Here is a 15684-nt window from a genome sequence, read left to right on the forward strand (position 1 = left end):
GCTTCCCCTGACTCGGGAGAGGAGGCCCGAGAGGGAGACTGGTGAGAAGGGCTATGCGGTGAGATGGGACTAGGAGAGGATTCCGGCTGGGAATCTTGCCTGGGTCTTTTGCGACTACCGCTGGCTGATTCAGATGGAACAATTTGGGACCTGCTTGGCCCTGCTGAAGAGTCCAGGGGCAACTTATCAAGAACGGCCACCAGGGACTGAGACACCCTGGTGAGGTCTGCCACTGATTGAGATAGCGAGGAGGCCCAGCCAGGAATGGGGGGCTCACTCTCACCTGGGGCCGCAGATGGCTCCTGGACGTCGTCAGGCTGAATTGGATTGCTACAATCCAGGCAGAGGGGAGTGGACTGGCCTGAGGGAAGTTTGCGATTGCACGAAGAACATGCAAAGTACTTGACTAAAGTGGAGGGGGGAGCGGTAGAGCGGGTACGATCAGACTTAGACATAGTGAAAAGCTGAGGTAATGCCGGAAGGTTGGGGGACAGAGGGCGGAGAAGGGTCAGTCTGCAGTGCAGAGCTACTCACGGTCCGGTGTCCCCAGAAGCGATGCTCTGCGACCTGTCAGTGGATGCAGGTCAGAGTGAAATCCGGCCGATAGACCTCCTGAACGAAAAAACCAGCTGGAAAAGATGCTGTCCAGTGAGGAGCTGGTGCCCGGCTAACAGGCTGGGAAAATGGCGCCGTCCTGAGAAAAAGCGCGCCTTAGGAGAGGAGGGAGGGCGGAGCACCTCGTAGGGTTAAAATTCACCGCCCTCTAGCCAATAGCAGGCTGGGCAGGTGAAGGACAGGCGGTGGGAGGGCCTGGGAAGAGCGGGAGAGAAGCCCGCTTAGAAGAAATGGGCGGGGGGCGTGGCCGCGACGCAGCGGTAGGCCCGAACTGAAGCCGGGGCCTAAATTAGTTGCGGCGGCCGCCTGTCAGCAGGGGGTCGGCGCGGAGGTCGGAAAAAGGACGCCGCCGCCGCCGGAAGCCGCGTCCAAGGGAAGAAGGAAGAGGCCCTGTACTCCCTGTCCCCAGAAAGGGGGGAGGGAAGGGGGGAACGCGGGGGCCAGCAATATGGAGCATGGTGTGCCTATGGGCGTAGGGCGACTGCGAGCGACCGCAGCGCCCGCTCCCTGTGCCACTGAAGAGGCGCACCCCCTGTCCGTCGGGAATGGGCAGCCAGGAAAATTAAAATAAAAAATCCATACTCACCCATTCCCGATCCGTTACCTGGGACAGAAGAAGTCCTGCGTCTCATCCAACCGACAGGCTCTGGTAGGCGAGTGGGAGGGAGACTGGCGACAAGGACCCCTGGAGTCGCTGGCACGTCGGTGTCGGCGTCCGTCTGGCTGGTCCTGCCGCGGAGAACTGCAAGGATACGGGGTGGCAGTACACGCCGTACTCGCAGACTCCATGTGGGAGTACAGATGTGACTTTTCACTCTGTATCCCTCCGTAGAACCTGAAAAGGAACGACGCACGACGAGGTAGATATGGGTCTAATAAAAGACCCGTGTCCACCTCCTACTGACACTAAGCTAAACTGAGGAATTCTCTGCCGGTCGGTGGGGTGTACACTGCGGAGGAGGAGCTATCTTTTGTGCATAGTGTCAGCCTCCTAGTGGCAGCAGCATACACCCAAGGTCTCTGTGTCCCCCAATAAGGCGAACGAGAAAGTCTTGGTTAGAGAGGTGCAGAGAGTGCCACATCTTTATTTGCCTCGAGTTTATCGAACTCCTGTACGGCTGTTGAAAATGGGATATGCTAGAGAGGCTGATTGTTGGAAGTGTGGAATGCCCAATGCGGATCTGATACACAGGACCTGGAACTGTCCCCGGCTACGTAGGTTTTGGGGGGATGTGACTGATTTACTTAATACTGTCTATCAATGTCAAATGGTACTAGACACCAAAATGGCTCTCCTGGGTCGGGTGGAGAATTTGCCGCTCTTGGAAGGACACCAGCTGGCAGTCTCACGAATATTATATCAGGCTCGTAAGAGAGTGGCGGCTCACTGGAAGGGATCTTCTGTACCTACAATCACGGAAGTTACTGATGCAGTTAATAATATAGATATGGAGAAATGTGTGTACCAAAAGAGAACAATTAAGAAATGGGAGGATATATGGGCAGCCTTGGTTGGACACACCCAGGTTGGCTCCTTCTAGATTAACATGGATGAGAGCGTTGAGGAGGATATAACTGGAAAACTCTGGCTGTGAGAAACCAAATGCATCGAGAAAGAAGAGTTTTTTGTCGGGTGAGGGTGGGGGGCAAGATGGGTGGGATTTTTGTGGGGTTCTATTGTGTTTATGTAATACACTATTTGGAAACTATCCTGTATGTGATTACCTGTTTTTTCAGTATTTGAAAATGTTTAATAAAAAATTACCTGATATAAAAAAGGAAAGCTTTACTTATGTCTTGCAAATGCTGATCTGAGTGTATTGAACATAAACGCATAAAAATGCCCAAGTTTAATTTCCTGCCAGGGTGCCTTCAAATGTCAGTCACTACAGTTTTTGCAGCGATTTTGTGAAGCTTGCCATAAAGAATGAGATACTTTATGCTCATGTTGCAGTCATTAAGTGTCGGTGTTTACTTACATTTTACACTTTCTATGCAAAAAAGAACTAACCTTGTCTAGAATCTTCTGGTCTGGGCTCACTGCACTGGTTACAAGAATCTCTTCTGGCAAAGTTCATGTTTCCACAAGAACTGTAATTCACAAAAACATTGCTTTTTAACAAACAAATTTAAAAATAAATGTTTGATCTATTCTTTAATATTAAAGGCTTACGGATTTGGGCACAGCCAGTCTCCACCTTGTGGTGCACCACTGCCTCCTCTGAAAGAGCCACGGCCTCCACCAAAACCACCTCCACCCCTATGACCTAAGGAGAAAAAAAATTATATTTATATACTGTAAAGGAATAAACCATTACTTGCAAATGTGCAACAAAGATAAGCGAACGGCCTGAAGGACCTTGGTCCATAGGCCTGGTCAGTAGTATGGAGCTGCTGTACAGGAGTCCTGTGAGCCTTCCTACAGATAATACATAGTCCGCTTAAAACAAGAAGTAGATTCGAAAGTCTGAGGTTTATATACCACACACTCACACACTTACCACCACCTCTTCGACCTCCTCCACCACCACCACTAGCTCCTCCTCTCATAAATTCAGGACGCCGTGTAGCAAAGGAGACTTTGATCGAATTTCCCATAAATTCTTTTCCTGTGTGAAAAGTGTAGTAAACATTAGATAATTCACAGGCTGCAAGATCCATATACAAGCGTAAATACTACAATTGCTGAGAGAAAATACTGGCAAGAATAGGCAAAATGTATCTTACCATCAAACCAGTCAATGGCTGCTTTGGCTGAAGGAGGGTCATCAAATGAAACAGTTGCTTCTCCTTTAGACTTGCCTGTTTCCTTGTCAGTATAAAGGTTTATCATCGGCTTTCCAGTCTTCTTATTAATCTGCAAAAAGAGTAATTCAGGCTCTCTTACACTGGTGCAACCTTCACCTTTTAATCCTCAGTTTTGAAGAAATTGATTTTGTAACATTCGAATATACAGGGATGAAGCTTTATTAACAAAAAACCTCTATAAACATGGATTTTTGTGAGTACTCACCGTAAAATCCTTTTCTCAGAGACGCTCATTGGGGTACACAGGTACTGTGGGTGTATGCTACTGCCACCTGGAGGCCGACACCAAGTGAACAAAAAAAAGTTAGCTCCTCCTCCGCCGCATACACCCTCGCCCCGATTGCGGGCGGAAACCAGTTTAGTGCAACAGCAGTAGAACACAAAATAAATCAGCCTTAATGCAGAATACAATATGTCTGGAAAAGGGCCGCCCTAATCTCAATAAAGGAAATTAAATAAACAAGAGCCAACTTGGCTAATAGGGTGGGTGCTGTGTCCCCCAATGAGCGTCTCGGAGAAAAGGATTTTACGGTGAGTACTCACAAAAATCCATGTTTCTCCTTCGTCTCATTGGGGGACACAGGTACTGTGGGACGTCCTAAAGCAGTCCCTGGGTGGGAGATTGACTCACCGATCCAAGCCACATGCACCTCCTGTCTAAAGGTGCGCCACTGCTGCTTGGAGAATTCTTCTACCCAGGCTCACATCTGACGAAGCCTGAGTATGCACACTGTAATGTTTAGAAAATGTGTGCAGGCTGGACCAGGTTGCTGCCATGCATACCTGCTCCGCCGAAGCCTGGTGCCGAAGCGCCCAAGAGGCGCCCACTGCCCGAGTACAGTGCGCTCTGATCCCTGCTGGAACCGGCGTGCCTCTAATGCGGTAAGCCTCTTGAATAGTTAGACGGATCCATCTAGCTATGGTCGACTTTGAGGCTGCGAGTCCCTTCCTGCGCCCTTCGGGGAGCACAAACAGCATGTCCATCTGGCGAAAGGGTGCCGTCCGCGACACGTACCTTCTGAGTGCTCTCACTAGGTCTAATGTGTGAAGCGCTTTTTCCACCTGATGTACTGGCGCTGGACAAAATGAAGGCAGGACAATGTCCTCAATGTGAAAAGAGGACACGACCTTCGGCAGAAAGGGGGGAGCTGGCCTGAGAACTGCCTTATCCTTGTAGGTGGTGAGAAACGGTGCTCTACAGGATAGGGCCGACAACTCCGAGACTCGCCTAATGGAAGTTATGGCTACCAAGAATACCACCTTCCTGGAAAGGTACGACAACGAAATTTCCCGTAATGGCTCAAAAGGAGCTTCCTGCAGGACACTCAAGACCTTGTTAAGGTCCCAGGAATCTAGGGGCGCCCTATAGGGTGGTACCAAATGTGAGGAGACCCCCTGGATGAACATCCTCACCTGCATATTAGTAGCGATTTTTTCGCTGGAAGAGGACAGACAAGGCCGATATCTGTCTCCTAAGGGAACTCGGGGCCAACCCTGAGTCTAGGCCTGACTGAAGAAAAGCCAAGATGTTGGGAATAGAAAAAACCAGTGGAGCAACCCCGCGATCTCAACACCAACCAAAGAAGACCTTCCACATGTGATGGTAAATTCTTCCCGAGGTAGACTTCCGGGAGCTAACCATTGTCGCGACCACTTTACGCCCAAACCCCGCCTGGGTCAGAATCCAAGATTCAACGGCCATGCCGTCAAACACAGGGCCCCTAAGTTCGGGTGGCAGATCGGCCCCTGAGACAGTAAGTCTGGACGCTCTGGCAGACGCCAGATGGAACGTCTGCGAGGAGCTGCACTAGATCCGCGTACCATACCCGGCGGGGTCAGTCTGGGGCCAGCAGAATTGCTGGAACCCCCTCTGTTTTGATTTTGATGATGACACTCGGAAATAGCGGCAGCGGGGGAAACAAGTATGGAAGGCGAAACTGGTTCCATGGTAGAACCAACGCATCTCCACTGCGATCGCTCACGGGTCCCGGGACCGAGCGACAAACACGGGCACCTTGGTGTTCACCCTGGAGGCCATCAGATCCACATCCGGTGTTCCCCACCGCTGGCAAATGTGCTGGAAGACCACGGGGTGCAGGGCCCATTCCCCGGGCACGACCTCCTGCCGGCTGAGGAAGTCCGCCGCCCAGTTTTCCACGCCTGGTATGTGGACTGCTGAAACTACCGAGCGGTTCTCCTCGGGCCAGCGAAGCACGTGCCTTGCTGTGCGTGCCCCCTTGATGATTTACATAAGCCACCGCCATGGCGTTGTCCGATTGAATCCGGACAGGAAGTCCTGCTAGAAGGTGCTGGAAATGTTGCAGTGCCAACCGCACTGCTCGTATCTCCAACAAGTTGATCGGGAGGAGTGCCTCCTGTTGCGACCATTGTCCCCGAGTCGTGTGATGGCGGAAAACCGCTCCCCAACCGAGGAGGCTTGCATCGGTTGTGACCACCCGCCATTGATCTGGGGGGAAAGGGTTTCCCCTGAAGAAGGGAGGCATCCAGCATCCACCACTGTAGTGACTGTCTGACTTGAGAGGACAACAGGCACCGATGATCAAGCGTAAATGGGCTCTTGTCCCAGGATGTCAAGCTAGCGTGGTGTAGGGGACAAAGATGAAATTTCCACCACCATCTTCCCTAGCACCCTCATCCCAAACCGAATGGTATGCGGGACTGGTTACAGAAGCTTCCGGATTCCTTGCCGGAGCGCTACAGCCTTGTCTTGAGGGAGAATTACCAACCCTCGGAAGGTGTCGAAAATCATCCCTAAGAAAGAAATCCTCTGGGCTGGGACAAGGGATGACTTCTTCCTGTTGACCAACCATCCCAGGGGGAATAGGGTATCCAGCGTAATGCTGACATTTTCTTCGCATGCCCGAAATGAAGGGCCTTTCACCAAGATGTCGTCCAAGTATGGCAAGACGACTATACCCCGAGAGTGTAGCATGGCCATGGCGACTGCCATTACCTTTGTGAACACTGGGGGCAGTGGCCAGCCCGAAGGGTAGTGCTACAAATTGGAAATGCCGACCCTCGATGGCAAACCGTAGGAACCTCTGATGGAGGAAAAATAGGGACGTGCAGGTAGACGTCCCGGACGTCGATCGAGGCCAAGAATTCTCCTTGCTCCATGGCCGAAATAACTGAACGGAGAGATTCCATCCGAAAATGTTTGATTCTGATGAACCTGTTCAGGAGCTTTAGGTCCAGTACCGGCCTGACTGTCCCGTTCCGTCCGACACTAATTCCGTCACCCACGCGTCGCGCGCTACCGCCCCCAGACGTGGCAGAATCGGAGCAGACAGCCGCCTACCCTGTCGTTTTCGGGTAACGGGCGCCCCGAGTCATGTAGCTGAGGGTTTTTGGGATCTGGCTCCCCTTGACCTGGGCCGGCAAGCCCACATCCTGCCCAGCAGGTTGGCTCTATATGCGACCTGTCGATCCTTGTCTTGGTTGCAGCGAGCTGGAGCGGCGTAACTGGCCGCTGTCATCCACTCAGGGTTGCGAAACGCCAGAAACCACGCCTGGCGAAGCAGCGGTTTGATTTTCTGCTGCGGGAGAAAACGGCTTTTTCCCCCCCGTAGCATCAGAGATGAGTTGGTCTAATTTTTCCCCGAATAGGCAGCTAAGTCAAGGATTTTTTGGAAATCGCATCGGCCCACCACATTCTTAACCATAGGGCCCTCCTGATGGCGATTGCATTTGCCGCCGCTAGTGCCGTGCAATTAACCACATCTAAGGAGGCATTAAGTAGTCACCCGCCATCGCGATCTGACTTGCCATCTCTGACACCTCCGCCGGCAGATCCCTATCCTGCAGGAGCTTATTTAATGACTCAGACCATGACATCATGGCCTTAGCTACCCAAGTCGCTGCGAATGAGGGAGAGAGCGCCGATCCTGATGCTTCATATACCGAGCGGGCCAAGCTTTCTATGAGCCGATCTGTGGGGTCTTTAATGGAAGAGACACTAGGTACCGACAATAAAGTTTTCGAGGCCAAGCGTGACACTGGGGGATCCACGACTGGAGATTCCACCCATTTCTTGCAGAAATCCGGTGCAAACAGATGTCTTGCTTCCAGCATCTTCTGGCCCGAGAAACACCTGTCCGGTCGTTCCCTGTGACGCTGTACTATGTCCTCGAACTCTGGGTGAGTGTTAAACACCCTATGCGGTCGCTTGGCCCTCTTAAAGGACACCTTGTGACCTGAGGCTAGGGGGACGTCATCTTCGTTACCCAAAGTCTGATTGACAGCTTCGATGAGACTGTCAACCTTTTTCCGACACCCTGGAGTATCCAGGTCCAGGGCCTCATCTGCACTCTGCTCGCTCCCGGATAATGGTGATTGTGAACGAGACGCCGTACTCACGGATGCCGAAGCACCGGACGGGCCCGGCGACGCACTGTGGGTTCTTTTCCTATGCACCTGCCTCGAGAGAGTGCGGCCCCTGCAGGCCGGAGGCTCTAGTGAGGTGGATGATCCCTCCCAGATCGGCGAGCCGCCACCTCTGCTCCTATCTGGGGCTTGAAGGGTCTCGATCGCCTAAGTTAGCGATGCCATAGACCGTGAAAGCGATAAAGCCCATTCCGGGGGATCCGGACCCCTGGGCTCCGAAGCAGGGGAGGGCTCCTGGGAGCGTTCGGAGTCACAGGCTTCACATACTTTTTTACTCTGCGCTCGTGGAAAACTAGCCCCACAGGAAATGCATGCGGCATAAAGGAACGTGTGCGATTTCCCTTTTCCGGTCATATTGCTGCCAGGCTCAATAACCCCCACTGCTTTCTATAAGCGGGTTGAGGGACGTAGCGCGGCTCCAGGGTCGAGGTCGCCCTTACCCTGATCCTGTGTCCCCACGTGCTCCTGCCGCTGCTTCTGCGCTGTGCTCTCCTGCGCTCCTTTCTCCCCTGAGTAGGCCGAGACGTCCTCTCCGGTCGCGGACTACCCTGTAACGAGACCGGGGGCTCAATTTGTTCGCGTCCGCCCCTCCACGGGGGGCGGCACCGGAAATGACATCACGCCGGGGGCGGGACTTCCACCCGCAGCCTAGCCACGGGCTAAATTTTTACCTCTGCCCGCCTGCACGTTGGCGGTCCCGCCGGCCCTTCTCTGAGCCGCTCCATGCGCTCTGGCGGCTCCCGCCTGGGGGGTAGGAGGGAGGGAGGAAAACGCTGCCGGCCTCTCAATGGAGCTCTCCCTCCCCAGTCCTCCATAACTGCAATAACCTCCGCTACAGAGCCAGCGCACCAGGTAGAGGGGATGGGGTAATTTTCTGGACAGTGCAGGCACCCTAGCTCCGTCCCCCCTGCAGGGGCGAGGAGAGGGACCGTCCGCCGCCATGCAGCACCGCCGGTCTCACGTTGGTGGAGCAGTGGGGGCCGCACAAACTAGTCTTGTGCCTCTGTGCAAGGCCATGGTTTCAATACCTGGGGTAGACAGGGCTAAGTCCGGCATTATGTCCCACGTCGCGGGAGAGGATATGTGGAGGGACACTCGCACGTGCTCGCCCGTTGCTGGTTTGGGGAAATCGGATCCTTTCAATAGGATGCGTTGTCCCTGTCTTATCTTCATAAAATAAAAAAGAAAAATAGAAGTCTGGGGAAAAGTCCCAGATATGTCCCACGGTGCGGGAAAGGATACGTGGAGACGATAGTCAACGCGTGCTCGCCCGTTGATGGTTTGGGGAGATCGGACGCTTTCAATAGGATCCGTCGCCCCTGTCTCATCTTCATAGTCAAAAAATAAAAATAGTCTGGAGACCTCCAGACATGTGTACCTCCAACGGACACCAAGCAAAAAACTGGTTTCCGTCTGCAATCGGGGCGAGGGTGTATGTGGCGGCGCTAACTTTTTTTGTTCACTTAGTGTAAGCCTCCAGGTGGCAGTAGCATACACCCACAATACCTGTGTCCCCCAATGAGACAAAGGAGAAAAAAGGTTATCAATATAAGAATCCCTCACTCTTACCTTTATGATACCAATTTGTTTGAAGTAGTCGGCCACTTGATCTGGAGATGCATCAGCAGAAAGTCCTTGCACAAATATTGTATTATTGTCAGAATTGTCCTGATTGTCTAGAACATAAACAGAACTACATAAATAACAGTCTAGTGGGAAATTATGTCCAGCCTCTCTATGTATATAAAATAGTCTTACCTGACTCAGGCTTATTACCATAATCTTTAGAGCCTGCAAAAGTACAAAACAAGGTATTTGAAACATGTTACAGCAGCAAGTAGGCGATACATTTCTGAGACATTTCCAGTGTTAACTCCTTTACTACATGCGCCGTACTAATACAGCGCATGTCACTTCTCTCCCTTTGATGTGGGCTCCGGTAGTGAGCCCTCATCTTTCTCAGGACATCCGCTATTTTGAATAGCTGACATGTGCCCGGAACAGTCGCGGGTGGAATCGCGATTCACCTGTGGCTATTAACCAGTTAAATGCAGCTGTCAATCTGACAGCAGCATTTAACGAGCGCTTCCGGCCATGGGGCCAGAAATCCGCCCACTGGAGATCCCCCGTCACGTGATCGCGGGTCACCGGTGGGTTGGCACGACAACCAGAGGTCTCCTGGAGACGTCTATGGTTGTCACTGCCTGGTGGCCGGCGCTCATAGCAAGTACAGAGGCAATTTGATCATCGCCAGTATGTTGCAGAGCTGATCGGGTTATGGCAGCTTCTAGTCTCCCATGGAGACTATTGAAGCATGCCAAAAGTTAAAAAAAAGTTACAGTAAAATCCCTTTCACCCCATTGAAAATAAAATAAAAAAAAAAATAAAAAAAATCAAAACATTCACATTTGGTATCGCCACGTTCTGAATCATCCGTTCAAAAAAGAAAAAAAAAAAAAAAAAAAGATTAACCTGATTGGTAAACGACGTGGAGAGAAAAAAAAGTCAAAACGCCAGAATTACTTTTTTGGTCATCGCATTAAAATGCAACAATGGGCAATCAAAAGATAATATCTGCACCAAAATGGTATCATTAAAAATGTCAGTTCAACATGCAAAAATAAGCCCTCACCCAACCCGAGATCACGAAAAATGGAGGCGCTATGGGTATGGGAAATGGCACATTTTTTTTTTTTTTACAAACTTTGGAATTTATTTTCAATACTTAGTTAAAAAAAGAACCCAGTAATGCTTGGTGTCTATGAACGCGTATGACCTGGAGAATCATAATGGCAGGTCAGTTTTAGCATTTAGTGAACAAGGTGAAAAAAAACCCCATAAAACAATTGTGGGATTGCACTTTTTTTTGCAATTTCACTGCACTTGGAATTTGTTTCCCGTTTCTGTGTACAGTATATGGTAAAACCATGTAAGTACGACCCGTCTCGCTAAAAACAAGCACTCACATGGCCATAATTGACGGAAAAATAAAGTTATGGCTCTGGAAAGAAGGGGAGCGAAAAACAAACGCAAAAACGAAAATGGGCTCCAGCGCGAAGGGGTTAAACATTCACGCATTCGTAGTTACCCAATACCTGTAATTCTTAATCTGTTAAAGGCGAGGGAACCCCTGGCTCAATATTTTCACTCCTTTGTCCTTTTCTACCATAAAATTGCTAGGTATAGGAACAAGCATTCTATATTCCTCTTCTAAACTATATTCTGATTTAGAGGATATGACTGTGTTAAGCATTTCTGCTGTGAAAATGACAGTCCTTCCTGTTGTGCACTGGGGTACCCTGGTAGGAAAACACTGCCCTAATAGATAACCTAAGGGGCAATAACACTGCAAGAGTGAATGTGCAATTAAAACGCTAATTTGATAATTATATTGCAGTGTAAACATGCTGCCAATCACCTGATGGACGAGGAAAATTCAGCATAAAAGGATCATCGTTCTCGACTGTGCATTGTCCTGTGTAAACCGGACTCACACTGCCAAGACCAATGGCATCCAATGTACACATGCAACCTAGTATAGATTGCTTATGCACATCATTTACTTTGATTAGTTTGTGAAAACACGCATTCAAACGACTGCCCATTGGTAGATGTTTACTGATCTGCAGTAGTGTCATGCCACTGGTCAGGCTGTGTAAACAGACTGGTAGTCTTCCTGTAGCCCCCACAACTCCCAAACTAAAATGAATAGTTGGGTTAGAACAATATATTAACTACACACAGAAAAGGTAGCAATTACCATGTCAATGAAGGGGGACAACCTCAGAGACCCCTACTCATTCCTAGAACAGAAGTCTTGTCAATGGGACTGCCAGAGACAACTTTACTTGGTTATCTCTGTCACTCCGTTAACAACTGACAGAATAAGAAGATGTACTGTCAACTTCTCCAATCAATCAGTAGGGGTCCTCTGCCTACCAACTCTCACACTAGCGCTAATCACTACAAAACTCATCCATGGCATGCATGCAGCTTACTAGAATAATTACCGTATATACTTGTGTATAAGCCGAGTTTTTCAGCCCCTTTTTTGGGCTGAAAAAGACCCTCTTGGCTTATACATGATTCATACACCTGAAAGCCAGCGATGGAGGGGGAGCAGGAGACACGATACTCACCCTCCTGTCGTCTACATATCCAGCTCTGCTACATCTCAATCCCGGCGTCTGTATCTCCCTTGCTGTCTTCTTCCTGTGCGGTCACATGGTACCGCTCATTAAAGTCATGAATATGGACGTGTCTCCACTCTCATATGGGTAGAGCCGCATATTAATGACTAATGAGCGGTACCATGTGACTGCACAGGAAGAAGACAGGAAGGGAGATACAGACACCAGGACTGAGATTTAGCAGAGCCGGATATGCAGACGCCAGGAGGGTGAGTAGCACTGGGGGAGGGTTAGACAGCCATGCCATAAAGATGCCATAAGGAGAGGTGAGTATGCCTTTTTTTAAATCGCAGCAGCAGCATTATTATATGGGGCATATATGGAGCATGTTATGGGCCACCAATAACCTTTGTGCAGCATTATATGGGGCATATATATTAATATGGAGCATGTTATTGGCCACCAATAACCTTTGTGCAGCATTATTATATGGGGCATATATTAATAAGGAGCATGTTATGGGCCACCATTAACCTTTGTGCAGCATTATATGGGGGCATATATTAATACGGAGCATGTTGCATTTCCCACCCTCGGCTTATACTCGAGTCAATACGGTTTCCCAGTTTTTGTTTTTTTTTTCTCCTTCAAAATGGAAGTGGGGGGTGGGGGGGTTCGGCTTATACACGGGTATATACGGTACATTTTTTCATATTTTGCTTTTTTTAATGCAAGACTGAACATTTATGAAATCAGAGAACAGTCATAAGCATCCAAAAAAAGTGTACATATGAATTAACGACTTCATGGTGTTCTCTGACGTAGCAGTGTGATTCTGGCTGGATATACAACAACTGATTACTAGTAAGCAGTGAACATTCAGCTTACTAAATGGCTGCCATAGCTATGCATTATAGCACATGGACACTGACTTTCAGTCCACATATACTGCAATCAGTTTGTACTGAAAGAGAACATTCTCCTTAATAATGAATGACCTCTGGTCCAGTCAACATTGCATAATATTTTAGAAAGGACAGTGCAATATGATTATAAATAGTCGCATATTGAGAGCACATGCACACCAGACATTTCTGCTGCAGATTTCGTTCCCCGAAAGCTGCACATTCCACCATGTCTATTGCAAAGGGTAAAATCTGCTCAGACTCCTCACCACCACTGGAGCTGCAGGTACCCTCTAACATATCTCCACCATTATCCTGTAGACTGTAAGCCCACAAGGGCAGACCCTTCTCTCTGTACCTGGGTCATTGGTATTTATATGTGTACTTTTTATGTAGAGCCCCTCATGTACAGCACCATGGAATCAATGGTGCTATAAAAATAATCTGCAGTATGAATTGACATATGGTACCATTTCAAAGTCATAAAATGGTCAATTTGCAATGAAGAAATTCTTTAGATTGAGATTAAGAAATTCCACAACCAAATCAGCACTGCTGCTATATTTTGCTGTGAATTTTTCATCTGTGGACAAGTGGAAAATCCGCTGCATGTGCCCCTTAATGTGTATGTACACTAATACTGCTTATTGAACAAGAGTTTCAGAAAGTTTTTAAGTTAGATGCTACGTTTTATAGCAACTCAAAAGATATAACAAAAGTTACATGGCTTGGTTTTCCTCACAGGTTTTTTTTTTTAAATTTATGTGGCAAAAAGCTCAAATTAGGAAGAATCTGGTCTGTGATTTTAATGGGTTAGACACACAGAAGCAAACCACCACAGTATCCTTCTTGTATAGAAAGTAGGATATTTTTTTCTATCCTTTTAAGTTCAGTGGAAACTTGCCACAACAATATAATGAACAAATCATCCGGCAGGGACTTTAAGTAGCAGCAGATTAACAGCAGTGGAAAACTTGCTATGAGTCGTTTATCTGAGTTTTGGAAGTGTTTCTCCCTAGTCCTTACCATAGAAGCAGTCCGCACACTTGCCTTTTGAATGTATCTTTGCACACATATAAGACAGCATTTATTACTGGCCTGAAACAAGCTGAGGAGTCCTGTTCAGTGCAACAGGAATTCCACCGAAAGGATCTATTTTCTTGGCACTTACCACCAAAATTTTTGAAGCCACCTCGGTCGCCACCGCTGCGGAGGAAAAAGTGGAGACATGATTTTTTTGCCCCCCTTCACCACAAAGGGCTGTTGAACTCAAACCCCAAGCTGCTGTCTATACCAGTGTAGCTTCCCATTTAAAACACCATATACACGGTTATGGAAAAACAAAGACTTTACCATTCTTTAAAGACGTTCTCCAGGATTAATGAATTCTGAACAATCACCTGTGAAGGTTACGTACCCAATGGATGTTGCTCTAATGGGGCACATTTACCATACATTTTACAGTGCACATGGTGAAATCTGCAGCAACATCTGGAGTATAGTTTGACATTGTTGTGAAATTTAATTCTGCATCACAGAACAATTTAAGCTGTGGATTTTCACATGCAAATTCGCAGCAGAAAATCCGCAAAATACACAATCTTGTGGGGACGTAAACTTAATGTTGCAGGAAAACTTGAAAGTGGTAGTGATCTTCACTCACTATTTTAAAGGGTTTGCGCACATGTGATCATGTTATTAAAATTTGGTTATTTGGCTTGTCAGAACTTTGCGCATAACAAGGGGGTTTGATTTTTTTTTTTTAAATTAACACCTGGAAATGTGACAAAATAATTACTTATTCAATCCTCGGGCTGCTAATGTAGCCAGGATGAGACATGTGCAGGCAATCACTGGCCTCGGCAGTCATGTTTGCATGCATGTGTCATGTGACAGCTGAAAAGGTCAAGTATATGATGGAAATGACAAGCGCTCAAGGATCAGTGGGAATTGTTATTTTAAACACATTATTAGTCAGGACGATGGGGAAAACACCACTGCCAGACATCTTTAGCAGGAGGATAAGCGGCAAACACACCAATCCTTCTCCCAATTATTTCAAAGAAATTCTTTTGACATTAAGAGATCCACAGTGATCATACTCCGCATTTAAAGTTAAAACCGATTTCAGCAGTTCGTTGATGTGTGTCCAAGCAAATCTCACAACAATGTACATACACAAAGATGTAGGAACGCCCTCCAGCTGTTAGCGGGTATGTGTCAGATTTTATATTAAAGAAGCCCTATTTTTTTTTTTCCAAATCACCCCCCTTTCGTCCCATTAGAGATATAAAAATAAAAAATAAAAAAAAAACATCCATATATTTAGTATCGCTGCGTTCAGAATCGCCCGATCTAGCAATATTAAGAATTTACACAAATCACTAAACGGCATAACGAGAAAAAAAGTCAAAACAGAATTACGTGCATTAAAATGCAATAACGGGCAACCAAAAAAAAATCTTATCCGAACCAAAATGGTAATAAAAATTCCAGCTCGGCACGCAAAAAAAAAAACCCTCACCCAACCCAAGATCACGAAAAATGGAGACGTTATGGGTATAGGAAAATGACGCAATTTTTTTCACCACCTAGATAAAGAACATCCTAGACATGTTTGGTGTCTATGAACTTGTAATGACCTAGAGAATCATGTCAGGTCAGTCTTAAAATAAAAAACAACTATAGGATTGCACTTGTTTTTTTTGCAATTTCACTGCACTTGGAATTTTTTCCTGATTTCCAGGACACGATATGTTAAAACCAATGGAGTCGTTCAAAAGTACAACTCCTCCCGCAAAAAACAAGCCCTCACGGCCATA

The 15684-nt window shown here is 47.8% G+C and overlaps 1 protein-coding gene across 1 annotated transcript in view; it reads right to left on the reverse strand.

Annotated features, from left to right (window-relative positions):
• Positions 1-15684, reverse strand: part of TAF15 (TATA-box binding protein associated factor 15) — a 94374-nt gene that overhangs the window by 14511 nt on the left and 64179 nt on the right. The window contains exons 8-14 of the mRNA XM_073573787.1: positions 14034-14068; positions 9586-9618; positions 9397-9503; positions 3343-3472; positions 3117-3224; positions 2789-2882; positions 2627-2706 (exon numbers count right to left, since the gene is read on the reverse strand). Of these exons, the coding sequence (XP_073429888.1) occupies positions 2627-2706; positions 2789-2882; positions 3117-3224; positions 3343-3472; positions 9397-9503; positions 9586-9618; positions 14034-14068 (587 nt within the window). The remainder of the gene's footprint in view (positions 1-2626; positions 2707-2788; positions 2883-3116; positions 3225-3342; positions 3473-9396; positions 9504-9585; positions 9619-14033; positions 14069-15684) is intronic.

The sequence above is a fragment of the Dendrobates tinctorius genome, unplaced genomic scaffold, assembly GCF_039654945.1.
Source record: "Dendrobates tinctorius isolate UK_male_01 unplaced genomic scaffold, ASM3965494v1 ptg000007l, whole genome shotgun sequence".
Classification (NCBI taxonomy): domain Eukaryota; kingdom Metazoa; phylum Chordata; class Amphibia; order Anura; family Dendrobatidae; genus Dendrobates; species Dendrobates tinctorius.